This window comes from Oryzias latipes, chromosome 10, assembly GCF_053564925.1.
Source record: "Oryzias latipes strain Hd-rR chromosome 10, Olatipes_Hd-rR_3.1".
Taxonomy (NCBI): Eukaryota; Metazoa; Chordata; class Actinopteri; order Beloniformes; family Adrianichthyidae; genus Oryzias; species Oryzias latipes.
The window spans coordinates 28621588-28637260 of NC_136246.1; the positions used below are offsets into that span (position 1 = coordinate 28621588).

At 39.1% G+C, this 15673-nt stretch overlaps 1 protein-coding gene across 3 annotated transcripts; it reads right to left on the reverse strand.

The window, feature by feature from the left end:
• Nucleotides 1-1380: 1380 nt before the first annotated feature.
• On the reverse strand, nt 1381-14257 carry st3gal5 (ST3 beta-galactoside alpha-2,3-sialyltransferase 5). Of its 3 annotated transcripts, XR_002291036.3 has the most exons (9): nt 14118-14257; nt 10602-10709; nt 9837-9960; nt 9363-9572; nt 8184-8317; nt 7899-8085; nt 5622-5780; nt 4522-4716; nt 1381-2442 (listed from the first exon to the last, which is right to left on the reverse strand). XR_002291036.3 is itself a non-coding variant. In XM_020706740.3 (8 exons), the coding sequence occupies exons 1-8, from the start codon at nt 14123-14125 to the stop codon at nt 2185-2187; spliced, it is 1188 nt and encodes a 395-aa protein (XP_020562399.1). In that variant the 5' UTR covers nt 14126-14257; the 3' UTR covers nt 1381-2184. The 3 variants fall into 3 exon arrangements, 2 of the variants coding, with proteins under 2 accessions (XP_020562399.1, XP_011478754.1); XM_020706740.3 differs by lacking the exon at nt 4522-4716; XM_011480452.3 differs by lacking the exon at nt 4522-4716 and having other exon boundaries at nt 10602-10740.
• Nucleotides 14258-15673: the final 1416 nt, after the last annotated feature.

Below are 15673 nucleotides of genomic sequence, written 5' to 3' on the forward strand. Positions count from 1 at the left end.
GATGCCAACTCCACCCCGTCTTATCAGGGCTGTGGGAACAACATATGCTCTCAAATGCAAGGACAGGGTTTTTAGGAGAGCTCGTTTGTTTGACGCAAGCAATAAATGCAGCATGGGATTGTGGGTGCAAGTTAATACCAAACAAGGCATCTTTCACCTGAAACCCTGAAGGGGTCCCAGTGCAAGTCTAGAGGGTCACTTCCATGTTCCTGAAGCTTCTTCCAACACTTTCAACCATGCATCCATCTGAACACTAACCATGCAGAATCCTGTTTAAATGCATGAATGACGTCATAAATCAAAACCCGTGCATGAAGGTGATGTCTGCATCATTCACAAAAACGAGCAAAACAAGGTAAGTTTTCAGACACAACAAAAGTCTCAATTTCCACCCATGCAACTAGGATCTTATTTCACCAACAATCTCCAAATGTCACATTTGTTTATTTAGAGACTTTCTTTGACATAAAGGCAAATGATTAACAGCATGGGCAGCAGAAGTCTGTGTGCAAAAGGAGTGCATGTGCACATAGGAAACAAGCGCTAACCCAATTTCACTTTGCTAGTGTTTAATTAAATAATCAATTAAAATAGGCTGCTATTGATAAAAAAAAAACATTAATTAAACATAATCAACAACAAAAAACAACAGGTTTCCTTTTGTTTTTAGTATTAATTCGAAGATTTGTTTTGTTGATATTTTGAAGATACTAAAGAAATAAGGCTTACCCACTAAAAGTCGATAAAAATGTAAAACCTTGCACTTTTGCCTACCCGCGCGAAATTCCACCTGACCAGTGTTGGAGGTCGACTTCCGGTTTGATGCTTCAAAATAAATAGACTGTTAAAAATACATCCGGTAATAATCCTGACTAAATTAAAATATATTTTTCGGGGGATTTTTTCTTCTTCTTTTAACCCAATTCTATCCTTTTAACCCTATCCTATCCTAGGCACTTTAACATTGGGAGTTGGATCATCTAGACCCACTAGACAGTGCGCTGAACCTTTTTTCTTCAATGATTTGTGATCCTCACTGGTGTCCATGGATTACATGAAATCTTTCCACCTTTATCCACCTTAGTCATAGGGAGAACAAGTCAATAGGATGGGGTCATCTAAGAAAGCACAAGGGTTAAAGACCGTGTGATGCATTTTTATAGTGCTGCGCAAAGTTGAAGTTAAATTCTTTTCACTAAATTCACAAACGACTGACTTCCGGTCGCGGTAACTGAAAATGGGCCAGTCTGGAGTGGAAATCAACAAAAACCGATTGTTTTGTTAATGAGTTTCAGAAGTATAAATATGTATGATATTCATATCTCCAGTATCTTCTCTTCATGACTTCTCTACCAAAGACCAAAGCCAAACAACAGACACTTATTGAAAAAAAAACTTTTTATTTTTTTACTGTTCATTAGTACCACATAAATATAACAAAAACCGTAACATGCACTGCGCCTATGAATTTATTAAATAAAAACAAATGACTTCATTAATTATTTGTATATCCTTCAGACTTTCACAGATGACTTATTTTGGGGGGAAAAAATAGTAAGAACAAATATAGCCGCAAATAACAAAAAAAACAAAAAACAAACAACATATGTATTACTACTCCAAAAATACTCACACCCCTAAAGTATGAATAATTGTAGTCACTACTGTATAAATAATGCTACATCAATAAACCAACTTAACAGGTATACATACAAACTAATGATCACGTTTGATGATTTTAAGCATTTTCAAACTCAACATACATGATAAACAAGTTTCATGCCAGTTTCCTTCTGTCTGGGTAAAAGCATGCTCATTTTAAATGTTAAACTGTAAAATACTGTGCACTTAATATGAGCTAAAAAGTAGCCAGGCTTTTAGATCTTAACATTCAGAAAATACAAATAAAACAACTTCAATTACACAACATATTATATTAGTTCCTACATTTGACGTGTGGCTCATTATCATATGAAACAAATACGCAATTTTGATGTTTCTTTAATTTTTTTCCTGTTCCCAATTATTTATACCAGCTTCCTTTTTTTTTACTAGAATATTTGCAGAGTAAAATCAGGTTTTGATGTTTTGCTTATAAAAAGATAATTATATAAATTAGCATACAAAAATAAGTTAGGAATAAAAGGTCAAGCTGGCGGTGGAAACAGTGGGGAGTGGGCGGGGTCAGCTGGAACAGAAGCTGCAGTAGATTCCTCCCGTCAGGTCAGTGATAGTGTGCCCTTTGACCAGGCTCTGCAGAAGCCGAGTCTCTGTGTCCACATTATGCATCGTTTGCTTTTGCATGACACCTATGGGCTGGTGGTCGTAGTAGTGGAGTGGGACATTCTGATGGGGCAGGTTGTAGCCAAAACCCGCCAAGCTGACCTCGTCACAAAGCAAGCTGGCCAAATTCAGAGCTGATACTCCCAGAGTGGGCACATTCTGCAAGAAATGGAAACATTTTATTCTAGCATCTTGTAAAAACGGAGCAAAAACTAAAGAATACGTTCACAAAACAACTAGTTTTAGTCAAGAATTGTATCATATTACACTTGAAAGAGTTACTCTGATCATCTGTGTCCGAATTCCTTCACTATTTCCTCACCAATTCCCGCGCTATCTAGATCGCGTTCGCCATTTTGTAGTGGTGTCCCAATCTACAACTGCCCTAGAAATTCCCCAGAAGTCTCTGCGAAAAACCAGTGTGATTGGCAAATATAGACCATAATGCATTGCGTTTTGACAATTTTTGCAAAGAAAATGTATTTCAATGTGTTATTTAAAGAAAATCTTAATGTTTTCATCTTCAGTGGATTCATAAATGGTCGTCGCAAAACGCTCATATCAATGAGATCTTTACTTCGTGAAATCGATGACGTCATATTCGCCGTAAAAAAAAATATATATATATATATTTATTTATTTTTTCTTTTTCTTTTTAAAGTAGTTAGGGGTTTTGGTGGGAATTTGGACACAGCCTAATGGATTTCAAAAGCTTTCCTTTGATGGAACGGAAAGCTTACAGCCCCCCACACCCCCAAACTAACATTACTGTTGCAATATAAATGGTGATCAATGTCAGAGCTATACCGCCGTACAGTTTTGATCCAGACTCCAGCTCAGACGAGGAAAACAAAGACGTTCATGGAACTAGTGGTCAAGATCCTATATGTATCCATGTAGTGTGTTCTCTAAACAAGAGAATACACTACATTTACAATATGGTATTTGGCGCATACTTGCATTGCAGCACTTTTCTACCTCCTTTTAGTCACCCTCAAGCTGCCAACCAAGAAACTGCAGCATTTAAAACTGTTGGCAACCTTTACCACTCAAAGAGCCATTTGGATCAGATTCCCACAGAAATTAAACTATAGGGAGCTGCAACAGCTTTTGGAAAACCCAGTGTTTCCATTGAATGGCATCATTTGACTGGTTTTTAAAGTTCCTGAAGAGATTTTTTTTTTTAATCCTCTGTCATTTAATGGGTTCCGATGAGAACTATTTCCAGAGAGGCCACAAAACTAGCAAATATGTGGCAATTACCTAGCAGTTAATCTGCTTCTCCATGTGATTTTTGGCAACAATCCACATTTTTTGTGATCTGGATCAGGATGTTTTTGGGCGAAAGCTTTGAGTTTCTTCTGAGACTTTGTTGTTTGCTAATTCCTCATTACATATGAATCACACTGGTAAAGTCGTTAAAAGCAAACAAATCTGCCCAGGTGCCATCAAACGTACGGTTTTCTTTTTAGGAACTTCAATTTTCTCTAATTTCTCCATCGTTGTTCTACCTGTGTTGGAACATTGTTACTTAGAAAATGTCTACATTTAGATTTTTAACCTAATACTCAGCCTGTTAGTTTTTGTTTTTTTAAATTATTTTTATGAACCTTTCCTATTTACTGCTTGCCGAATGTAGTCGTCAGCACAGGAAGTAACACGACTTGATCTCTGAGGCTCCGCCTTTTGTTCCTTCTGGGTGCCGCCCATTTCATGGCGTCAACCTTGGAAGGGGCTGGTGCTCAGAGAGGAGATTTTAGAGGAATGCTTAGAAATCTTAATACCACTTTGGGATTGTTTTTACTGAGGAATTAACATTACAAAAATATTTCTGTCTATTGTGTTTTTCCTAAAGGAATAATTATTTTACACCCCTGCCTTACTGTGGTAAGCTTACAGACATGAACAAAGCGTGTGTCAGACATGAGCAAACATGCTCTGCCACTCCTAATCATGGGCATACTGGCAAATCTAAAATGATGTAAACGGTCTGAACTGATGGATCTAATTCACAACTGTCTGTCTCCATTTTATAAAAAAAAAATAATAATAATAATAATAACCTTTCCAAACCTCCTTTGTCTTTTCTTTACCTTCCTTGTATTCAGTAAAAATAAACAGCATGAACAATTCAAAAAGTTCTGTCGTCTCATTTTCAACATGACAGAAGACTAACGTGTTAAACAGCATGCCTGTTTTGCAAGAGCAAACATGTATGTTTGCGCCATGAAAGCTCACCTTGTTTCATTTGCTTAACGGGTGTCTGGTTACAAACTCAACGCACTTCTCACACACAGGATTTGATTTTCAACTCAATCGTTTTGTCCCGAAGTATCTTGGACTGTATACGGTAACTTTGGGAGTTGAGCTTCAAAAGTCAGCGCCGCATTCCAGCGCTTCGCTCCTGTCAGCGGTGGTGATAAGACGGGCAAACTGGTAGAAACAGGGTGAAATCACTCAAATCAATGAACCAAAATCAGTTTGTTCATTTCTCTGCATCACAGAGTTCTGCAGTGAAAGAAGGAAGCCTTCCCCTTCAGAGTGTGTACGCATTTCTGTACGTCCACCATTCTGCTTAAATTATTGCCAAAGAAAACATCTGAGCCAACAGGATGTGTTCAAGTCCCTCCTCGCAGCATGAAGTCGTTACACATTTTAAAGGTCAGACCGGATCTTCGATCTTGAAGGTCTGTGTAATAATGAGGCAACTCAAACCACTTTTGGTTTCTTTCTGTCTCTCTGTTGTCCACACCCACTGTCACTCAGGAATGTCCTCTAGTTTGTTTTATTTTAAGACTAACCGGACGTCTTTCTCCATGTTCTTTGTTATAAAATGACAGCATGCATTGGAACATAAATGTAGAAAAATCAAACGTGACGGTTAATCATCTGAGTTTTAGAATTCAGAGATTTGTAGGAATTAGACAGTTGACAGTGATTCAGATTGTTTGCGATTCAATGATTGATCTTCATCAGTTCAGCAGCTGGACTCATTCACAGCGGAGTCATTGTAGTTCTGCTGTGTCATTATAGTACAGAAATGCAACCTGATTAAAAAGCTAATATAATAGAACGGAAACAAAACAAAACTAAAGACTCAAAGGTAAAATGGTAACCAATGGAGACTTTAACAGTAATCAAAATGCCATTTATACAAAAGACACTAGCTTCAGTCTAAGGAAGTGTCTATATACAGGACAAATTGTCTTATTTTGTTTTGTCAAATAATAAAAAATAATAATAATAATACCCCACTTGGATTTCTGCATGAAAAGCGCACTTCAAAGGCTTTCTTTTGGGCAGTTCGCCTCTTTTTCACATCCACCTGAGAGCCTTACCTGGTCCCAGCCCCACAGCAGAGGTCTTGGGGTTGGATATTTCAGGAGATCCAATGCCGTCTCTTTAATGACGAGCGGGTTCAGCAGTCGGAACCTGTGAGGATCAAGAGGGATTTCCTTTGGAACCTTCTGCCAGAAGAACAACCAGTCCCACAGAGACTGCAAGAGAGAACATACAGATTATAAAAAACCTGAACTACAGTTTAAAACCAAAAACATTTTGTTGTAGTAGATTCAGCCGTTTCAGGTGAGTGGTAAACGGGGGAAGTCTACTTAAGGTAAGGTTAACTTTATTGTCCTCAAAGAGGAAAATTGTTCTGGTCCACAGAGCTGCAAACTGTTAAAACATCCTTCAACGTTCACACATCACGTCTAGTAAATAAATAATAAGAGTATACAGATTTACCCCCCAGGCCTGACCCTCACAGTCGAGAACACGAATAGTAAAAGTAAAGTTAATTGAAGGGTCATCTGCAACGGAAAGGAGACTGATAATAATTGTGTCATCAGAGAACTTTATAATTTTGTTTAGAAGATTCCGATTAATGAAGGTTTTCCTGAACAGGAAAGGAACAATTTTCAAAACTAACTAATCAATTTTGTTGCTGACAAACATTTAAATACCTTTTCAGTGTTTAGGCTAAATTGCCAAACCCGGGTCCACTGGCTGATTAGCTGGATCCGGTGATTTTAGAGTCTGGTAACCAGAAGACATTTCATCCAGACACTCAGAAGGACGTAGGATAAAGAAAGAGGTTCTACTGGTGCAGCAGCAGATGTTTGAAAGCGGTGTCACACAGCCGCCATGTACATACTGCACATATTGCACGGATGAAAATTGGTCATACGTGAATATACGTTGAAAATAGGGGTGTAACGATACGCTAAAATCTCAATTCGGTTTGATTCAGAGTTTCTTAGGGCTTGGTTCGATACGTTTCGGTTCGGTACTGCTGTTTAACAAATCTGCCTGATATAAACTGCTATTTTATGAACTATTATTTTATTGTTATTTATTGTGTGTGTTTTGTTGTCGGACACCCGAATTTCTCCCTTGGGATATTAATAAAGTTTTTATCTATCTATTTTCTGTATTTTTTTTCGGAACAAAAAAGGCAGAAAAAAAATTACTTGCAAAATGCATTTATTGGTTTTATATAACGATGAATAAAATTGACCTATGTTGGTGATCTACTTACTAAAATAATAAAAACTACTAGCTGCCAGGAACCAAAAACTTTGGATAATCAACACTGGCCTGAAAAATTAACTTGCACATTTATTTTCTGGTAGACCCGATTGTTCCCCGCGTCTGCATTAGCCATGCTGATCCTGTGGACATGCGCACAGTCGCCTCCGTCACCTAACAGCTGTTGAACCTGAACTGCAATGATGTTTCTGGCCGTCGAAGACGGATCTTCCTTCCTTCACACACTTGCACTCCGCACGGCCACGCTCTGCCCCCACACACCCCTCCCCCCTACAGGCACGCAAGTTCAGAAACCATTGAGAGTCTCGGCGGAAAACCGCGAGTAACATTAGTTCCGCCTCTCCGCAAAGTGAATACATTTGGGGGGATAAACAAACCGAAAAGGTACAAGAGTGAACCGAACCGAAAGTGCCGTACCGAAACGGTTCGGTCCAATATGTGCACCGTTACACCCCTAGTTGAGAAAAGTTATGGTTTGCATGGGAAATTTTCAAACGTCTAACGCTAAAACGACAGAAGAAGTACGGTATGAATAAACCACGAAAAGAACACATAAATCATGCAGTGTATAATTATTGCACTGTTTATGTGCAGTTCATTAGTGATCTGTGCGCCATCTATGTAATTTGAATGAGTTATGTGCGCCGTCTACACGTAAAAGTTGCACATCGGTGGTACATGCGTGAAAGGTCTGTTGGACATACGTGGAGTGATCGTGGAAAAGGCTGTGAATCATTACTTAGCAACCTGATTTGGTCCACAAATCAAGATCAATGATTCACAGATCAAAACACGCTCCAAGATTCAATATATTGTGTTTGATTACTATGCATTTAATCTCCATCATTTATACCTTTTTTAGGAGATCATTACCAACAAACAGATAAAAACAAAGATCGGGAAACAGCAATCTCTGACATAACATACTTATATTTACATTTTTTGGAACAGATTGCAAATACCAGATAATTTGGATATTCAGTACAGCTCTAGAAGTGAAAGGACCTCCTGCAAAGACGGTTTGACCTGAAGAGACAAACTGAGGACGCCATCTGCTTAGCACTCACCACGGCGAGCTTGTTGACCATGGCAGAAATCCAGCTGAGGTCAACACTTTTATACACCACTGCTACGAACAGAGTATGTGGGTCCCTATCGACCCAGCGGATGGGGGTGCCTTCAGGGTAACTCATCCTGAAGCTGGTTCGATTTCCAACGTCGGCGACAAACTCACCCAGAGGTCCACTGTTCAACCTGAAGAACACGTTGAGATATAAAGACGGATTTAAAGTTGTTTCTCTGAGGAATCCTGTTTATAAACGCCCACAAAGAAAGAATCTTTGAGTTCCAACCTGATAATTGTATCAAAACGATCAATTAGAGGGCCGAGCTCCAGGCCTTTAAGAATGCCGCCGTTTCCCACGACCACGCAACGGCGACATCTTTCCCCCGACTCCTCTGACTGGGATTCGGACTCAGCCGGCAGCTGCAAACACAAATGTTAAAAATATATAAACAATTCAGCAAAATATCAATGAGAAAAAACCCTGAAAATATTGTGTATATTTAAAAATACACAACTGTCAGACTCTCTTTGCTGCACAATTTTGAACTTTTCTTATTCTAACTCGTCCGGTCCAGCAGCTGAGCAGATCGGAGCTGAAGCTCTCGTGTGTTGGACAGAGTTTCCTGTTACAATAGGAGGTTATGAATCTTCATATTTGTATAAACCCCTTTTGTATTTGAGGGTAAACTTTGCTTTTATTCATTTCTTGTTGGACTGGATGGACAGAGAAAAGAAAAGAAAAGAAATGGATGTTAGAGGCGGGGATACGAGTACAAAAGACAGAGGAGGAAGTTGGAGGACGAAGAAGAAGAAGTAGAAGGCGGTCGAATCACGAAGCCACAAGTTGCATGAGATCTATCATCATTACGGTCAGGTGGAGATGTTAGACAAAAGGTCACCTGTCCACGGACACATTCAAATTTTACAAATAACCCGTTAGTTCAAAAGAAACCTTCACATGCAAACATGTTACCACGTGCACCCACACAGCTCACAGGCACAAACATATGTAGAGCACACATCCTTTTCTCATGCATACGATCTGTGCAAAGGTGAGGTCGTGTCCACTGTGGTGGATGATGGAATGTAAAAAGACCACGGCGAGCAGGACTCCAACGGGCCAGAGAGTAAGGGAGCACGGAGAGCTCAAGCCCCAGTCCAGCCCCGGCCAAATGACAGCGCCGTGGGGAACCCGGCTAAAAACGCCACATTTATCATTAAAAGACCACTTACAAAAGATCTGAGCAGACTTTTTAGTGCTCATTATGCATTTTACCATGAATTAAGAATGTTTGTTTAAAAAATACAAACATACGTTTCACAATAATTTGCAGAGCCGAACTTTTTCTGATGCCGATCTACTTGATTTTCTTCAATAGAAACTCAAACTTTGCCAAGACTAAAAGTTCTTAAACAGAAAAAGCTTGCAGCCTTAAAACACACAAACCACAGTTTTTATTTTAACCTGGTCTAGAAGGTCTTCCACTTTGCCTTCCAGCCCTCTGAAGCCAAACGGGGGAGGGTACTGGAAGAGGTTGTCGGGTAACACCTTATCTCTCCACAGGAAGGGCTGCATCGCTCGACTGGAGGCAGGAAGTAAAGACAGCAGACTCTGCCTGGAGCCTCTGAGGCGACATTCTCCCTCCAGGACTTTGTGCACGTACTTGTGCACTTGCTAGAAAGGAAAAAGGCCAGCCATGTTTAGAGAACTTTTCTTCTTTATCAGCAACATAACATTTTCAGTTAAACAATATCTGCTCAACTCCAGAAATGTACCGTATGTGGTTTTGTTAAATACTTCTTAAAAAGCGGATTTCCGTCTCATGAACAGAGATAAGCAAATTGAATTTGTGCGTGCTCCTACATCAAGAAGAGAAACTAGTTTGCTTGATCATCATTTAAGATACTGAACAAAAAGGAAAGTCTCCTTTCACAGTACCTGTTTCTGCTCAGCACTGACATGGTGCCACTCCACAGGTTTACTCGGTTCGTTGCCAATTAGCACCAGAGATGCCATCACTAGACAAGCCAGGGCTAAACCGACCAAAAGGAACAGCCGTTGCCTGGAGACAAAAAAACAACAACAGTGTGTTTATATTCAATGCAGTGTGTGAACATGATAGCATGGTTCTAACCTGGTACCGAGCCACGCTAAATGGACTGATCTTTTGCCACAAACCTAAAACTTTTCTAATAATTTTTCACTATTTTTGATTTTTTTTTTCCTTTCTCCCAAATGATGTTCCTTAAAAAACTTTGAGAGGAAATACTTTGGACTGACTATAACCTTAAAAAGTAAAATATAAATGATACAATCCTGATTTTCATTGAATCTTGCCATCTGTCAAGAAGCTGATTTTCTCACTTTAGTCAAATCAAAATGAGGAAATATTTCAAATAGCCACTGATAAGCAGCATGATGGAACAATAGACAAGCTATTTTGTAGTTTATGCTAACAATTCTGCGCTCCTTCAGTTTTATTTCCACGTGAACACCAACCATAAAGTCAGATAGCTGGAACATTTAGTCTACCGACCTGCAAATATTGTTACAATAAACTACACAAATAATGATAAAGTAGCATTGGTACTGGAAAGTTTACTACTTTGCCCCCAGATCAGAGATAAGTCAAATGAAGTCCATGTAAGTGAGCGTGTCTGTGTGTGTGTGTGTGTGTGTGTTTGTGTGCTGGGTAATGATTACCTGAGCTGTCGCAGCAGCGGCATGCTGGTCTCATTAACTCTGGATCCAGTCGAGTTCTGTGACCCATCTACCGAAACCTGGATCCATCTGGCCCTCAGGGATCCCGTCCTGAACGTTCCGGGAGGGAAAATAATAATCACTGCAAAACAAAGCCCACAGCTGTACACGCTGCTCTAGCTTTATGACAGTTTTCTGAATACAACCTTATTTTTTTTTAACTTGTTCTGTCCCACAACTAAGCAAACAGATGAGAACTAAAGGCCTTTTGTGTTGGACAGGTTTAAATATTACAACAAGGGGTTATGTATCCGTGGATAGCCAAGGTGCATATTTGCATAAGCCTCTTTTTGTTTTTTAATTTGAATTTATTTATTAATTAAATTTTATTTTTTAAATATAAATATTTTAATTTTTTTACAAAGCGTCACCGCAGGTCAGCCCAGACGCCCGACCCAAGCAGCCCAAAGATCCTGACGCACCCACAGCTCCCCCCCATACACTACACTATCCTCTACCACCCCCCCTCACCCAACACCTTCCTCTACCCCTCCTCTCGTATTCGCCCCCGATGCCCTCCCCACTGTGCAAAAGGGAAGGTGAGCCCCAGCGGGCCCCGGCGAGGTGGCCCATAGGCGCATATTCAGGGGGTAACTGCGTAACCCCCGCCAGCCGACCCAACCCCCAGCACCGTACGCCTGGCCACCGCCCCGGCCTACAGGATCCCCACAAGCCTGAGAGGACCAGGCGGTAAGGTAGAATCCTTTGAATTGAACGTTTGAATGGTCTGGCACCTCAGCATCTTTTTTCGGAGCATTTACATCTTTATCGTTCACGGCGACTCCAACGATATGAAGCTTAAATTAGAAATGCTGAGACAAAAGTGAAGACTCATTAGACGATGGTACACACAGGTTTAGCGGGTTCAACAACTTAGGAGTCTATTGATGGATGCAATTATGTGAAATCTCTCACTGAGGTTAATTACCAGTAGGTTTTCTTCTATAAGCGTCAAGAAGTGACTACGCTCTTTGTTCAAGTGACTAATTTGCTCGTTCTGCGTGTCAGGACAACGTTTGGGAAACAAGCTTTTCAGTTCTGCTGCATATTCTGCCTGGAACACTCTAAAACAAATTCATTTTAGTACAAAACTCTTAAAAGTGGTTATGTTTCCAAGTTTTTATGCGTCTGTTTCTTAACTATTCTACACTTAAATGCCTGTTTTATTGAGGATTATGATTTTTTTTTTCTTATATAGTGTTAATTTCTATTTCTGTACTTATTCTATTACCAATCGGGTTAAAGAGTTCCCTGTGAAGTGTGCAGGTACAGGCTTTGTGGGTGGCCCCCTTATCAGTTCTATGTTCATGGCAGGAGCATAAACAGGGAGATGCTTAAATAGCTTGTTTCACCATGAGGAATGTCCTACAGCCGGATTGTGGATGAAGGTGACGTGCATCATGGAAAAGCCCTCCCACCGCCTGCACCACACTGTGGAGCAGAATGTTTCAATGCCGGACGATTCCGCGCACATCGGCGTTCGTTCCTCCACGCAGCGAGACGACTTCACAACTCTTTACAAAACATATTTCACTTTTAATGCGTCTTTTAATCTACTGTGTGTGGAGCCAAATGTGGCTCTTTGACCCCCCAACACTCTGGCCCTCTGGTTTAGGAAAAATAAAAAAAGATTTCATATTAAAAAGTAAATTGAAGTGTACTGAAGTAATACAAAAAAAAGTAAACGAACTTAAACTTTATTCAGCTCATTCACAAACAGTTGAAGGATTGTACGCATCACAAGTCGAACGTTGACTAATTTTGAGCACCAGAGAAAATCAGTTGGAGCTCAGTTTACAACTAGAATTAAGGCACAATAGATTATTAAATAGATTTTCTATTTTTAAAAAAATCAGAGGATTCTAAGAGTATGTTATGGTTGCAAAAAGTATGATACGGGTCACTAAATTAGCTCAGATTTAATTTGGGTCAGTTATAGTTACAAGTTTCTGGCTGAGATGCACACAAAACGGTCAAATAAACTTTTTTTTTCCCTTAATCACTGCTGACACTATACCTACTACGACTTCAGTACATTTGCCGTGTTAAGACAATCCTTTGAGACGCAGGAGGATTTATTTTGAAAGGACGTCATAAGAACCTCTTGTCAAAAGTCACACTATGTCATATTTTGACAAAAAGTGTATTTTCTCCAAGTTCCATTAATGCCAAAAAAACACAACAGTTTTGCTGTATTTGTCTTGATAGTAACAATAACATAAATAAAAAGCAGGGTCTTAATTTTCTAAAGGGTGAATGGAAACTTTGTGGCTCCTATTGGGTTGTGGTGCGAATGGCTCTTTATCTCCATTTATCTATATCAGCGTATGCACAGTACCAGAGGTGTAACGGTTCCTTTTAGCAGCGATTCGATATTTTTAGTTGGTTCATTTTGATCCACTGACCCCAAGATCGATCCAGGACATCTTTAGCCAATAATTCAACCAGTGTGACGAAATTCTTCATTCTTTTTATACCTAAATATCCATATGATGCTGCTGATAACACATTTTCTGTTTTGCTGCTGCTATATATAAACTAACTGATTTCTGTCTGTGGGGTAAGCAAAATATAATCTTATTGGTAAATGGTACTGAGTGCTGCTGATCTCTGGGCCAGATTGCCTTTGAAAAGGGGATCTAACCTCGATGAGTCTGTTTGCAGTAAAATAAAAACTAAAACAGATACGCATGCACCTGCTGAAAGAAGCTGACCTACTCCTTCTCGAGGGTGCATAATGCTAGTAGAAAGTCAGTCAGACTGTGGAACGAAGCTGACCAACCGGCCACCGTAGCAGCAAACACGCGCAGGGCAGATGCGTTATCTGACTGGTCTCAAGGATCACAAACAGCGGATCTCCGTTATTGAAAAAAATATATATATATATTTTACAGTGATTCCGGATTCTACATCGGAGAAGATCAGATCAGCCCCGCCAAAATCTGATGTGTCATTGTGACTCAGAGGATACAGAAGTGTACAAATGTTTCATCAGTGAGCAAATCCTGGGTCAAAGAAAAGGGCAAACAGAACCAAACATGTTTGGAAGAGAAACGCACGTCATTGTACCTGATGCGTTATAGATTAAAGAAGGGGCCTTTTACCCTTTTGTGTTTTGAGGAATATTCTGATGAATTATCCCCAAAATTTAGGATTATTTACTCCCACGAGAAGCTCTTTTTTTTTCAATTCAAGTTTTTTTGCTGGTAAATTTGCAAAAATTAACGGTGTCCAACGACAAACGCCAGCTGTTTGTGAGATAAAGCCGTGAGACAGACAGGAGTGGGCTAGCCCACGAGTGACATAGTGAACAAACTGTTATTCTGCGTTTCGTCTCTTAGAAAATATACTGGAGCTCTCCACGTTATGTAATAAGCAAGGCGCTCAAGCTTACCCGCCCCTACATCTGTTCCTTTCAGAAAACAATTCACAAATATGTGGTTTTAATCGTGGACTCACCCTTTCATCAGCTCCCAAGGCTCTTCATCGCGAGACCGTTTAAGAATTTTCCCCTCTCTGGTATATGAGGGCCAGTTCGAGGACTCGCTGACCAATCATAGCCGTCTCGCGCTGTTAACCCTTTCTCTCCACTACAGAAGCTGAACAGGAATGATCCAGAACGTTTAACGCTTTTTTTTTTTTTTTGCCTGGCTGAAGAAGAAAAAAATATTGTAAGAAAGATGCTAGAATATATATTGATATAAATAAAAAGAAACACATGAAAATAATAATCGGAATTTAGAGAAGCTACGCCACGCCCTGGTGCATGCTGGGATTAGAAATGCTGGGACAAGCTTTCTTTGCACATTTTTTTTCTTAAAGAAATATTGTTTTTTTTTTTTTTTGCGTTTTTGTTATAGGGAAATCTCGACTGATGCATATTTGAACGAAAAACCAAATTATTATTTTTGTTGCAGAAATCCACCCAATTTGAATTATTATTTTCATTGGCCTTTTTAAAATGACATTCTCAATTAGTTTAGCAGTTTAGTAACCTATTGCAACCTATTATAACAGTTTTGCTTTAAGAAATATATATATATATTTTGACACATGCATGTATGTCGTGATATTTAGGAAATGCCAGCATTCCTCAAAGCTGCTGTTTCATTATATTTAAGACTAAATTTAATTTAAAGTTATATTTGTTTCATTTTTCCAATTGCAAGTTCCAAGATTTTACAAATGCGTCCTTGAACCAAACCATTTTAATTCAAGCTACTCTTCTTTTATGTTTCATGCAATAATTGACTCTTGCATTGCAAAAGTGGGCCACCCGGAAAGAAATCGAAAATTCTTAAAATTTTAAATATTTTCCTAGAATAACAACAAAAAATCTGTCAATGGGGAAAGAAAAATGGTCTTATCAATAGTTCTTAGTTTCTGGTTATTTGCATCTGTTTTTTAATAGTATTTTGTTACTCAAAAGCATTCTTGATAAGGTTTTTTTTCTTGCAAGGCAGAACATAAGACACATGACAAAAAAGGTCTTTTTACTTTTCTTTACATTTTTCTCTCATTTTTAATTTTGCATTTCTTTTTCTATTTAGGAATTTCCGTTTCCTACCCCAGGGGGAAGTACACTAATCAAGTATGTGCATATGTGTTTAAGGTAAAGCTTTGCAGAATAGACAACACAGGAAGTGTACAGAGTACAAACTCTGCAGCAATGTTTAACGAATACGTTTGTTTACAACCAGATTAGGAAAATTAATATCTTGCCAGGATTTGGTGACGACAAAATAAAAAAAGCTTAAGACACCAAGAGTGCATAATAAATTAGTTTTTTATTGTTCTGCATTTAATACTCTGCTGCTTTAGTCATCTTCATGGTGCAGCTGGAGTTTCTCACTTCCCCCATTTATTTTGTTTTGAAGGCAGATAGCTGTTTCTGTCATTGTTGCTGAAAGATTGCAAAAAAAAAACTGGACTAAATCTGAATTGCTAAAACATATAGAGTCACCATATAGTCACGAACACTCAATAGTTAAAAAAACAACAACAAAGGCAACAAA

Excerpts from the sequence above, each read along its gene's own strand:
- st3gal5 (XM_020706740.3), bottom strand. Across the intron at positions 8,086-8,183 it reads CGTTTTGATACAATTATCAG|GTTGAACAGTGGACCTCTGG; the intron begins GTTGGAACTCAA and ends CGTGTTCTTCAG. Across the intron at positions 2,443-5,621 it reads TGCTGTGGGGCTGGGACCAG|AATGTGCCCACTCTGGGAGT; the intron begins GTAAGGCTCTCA and ends CATTTCTTGCAG.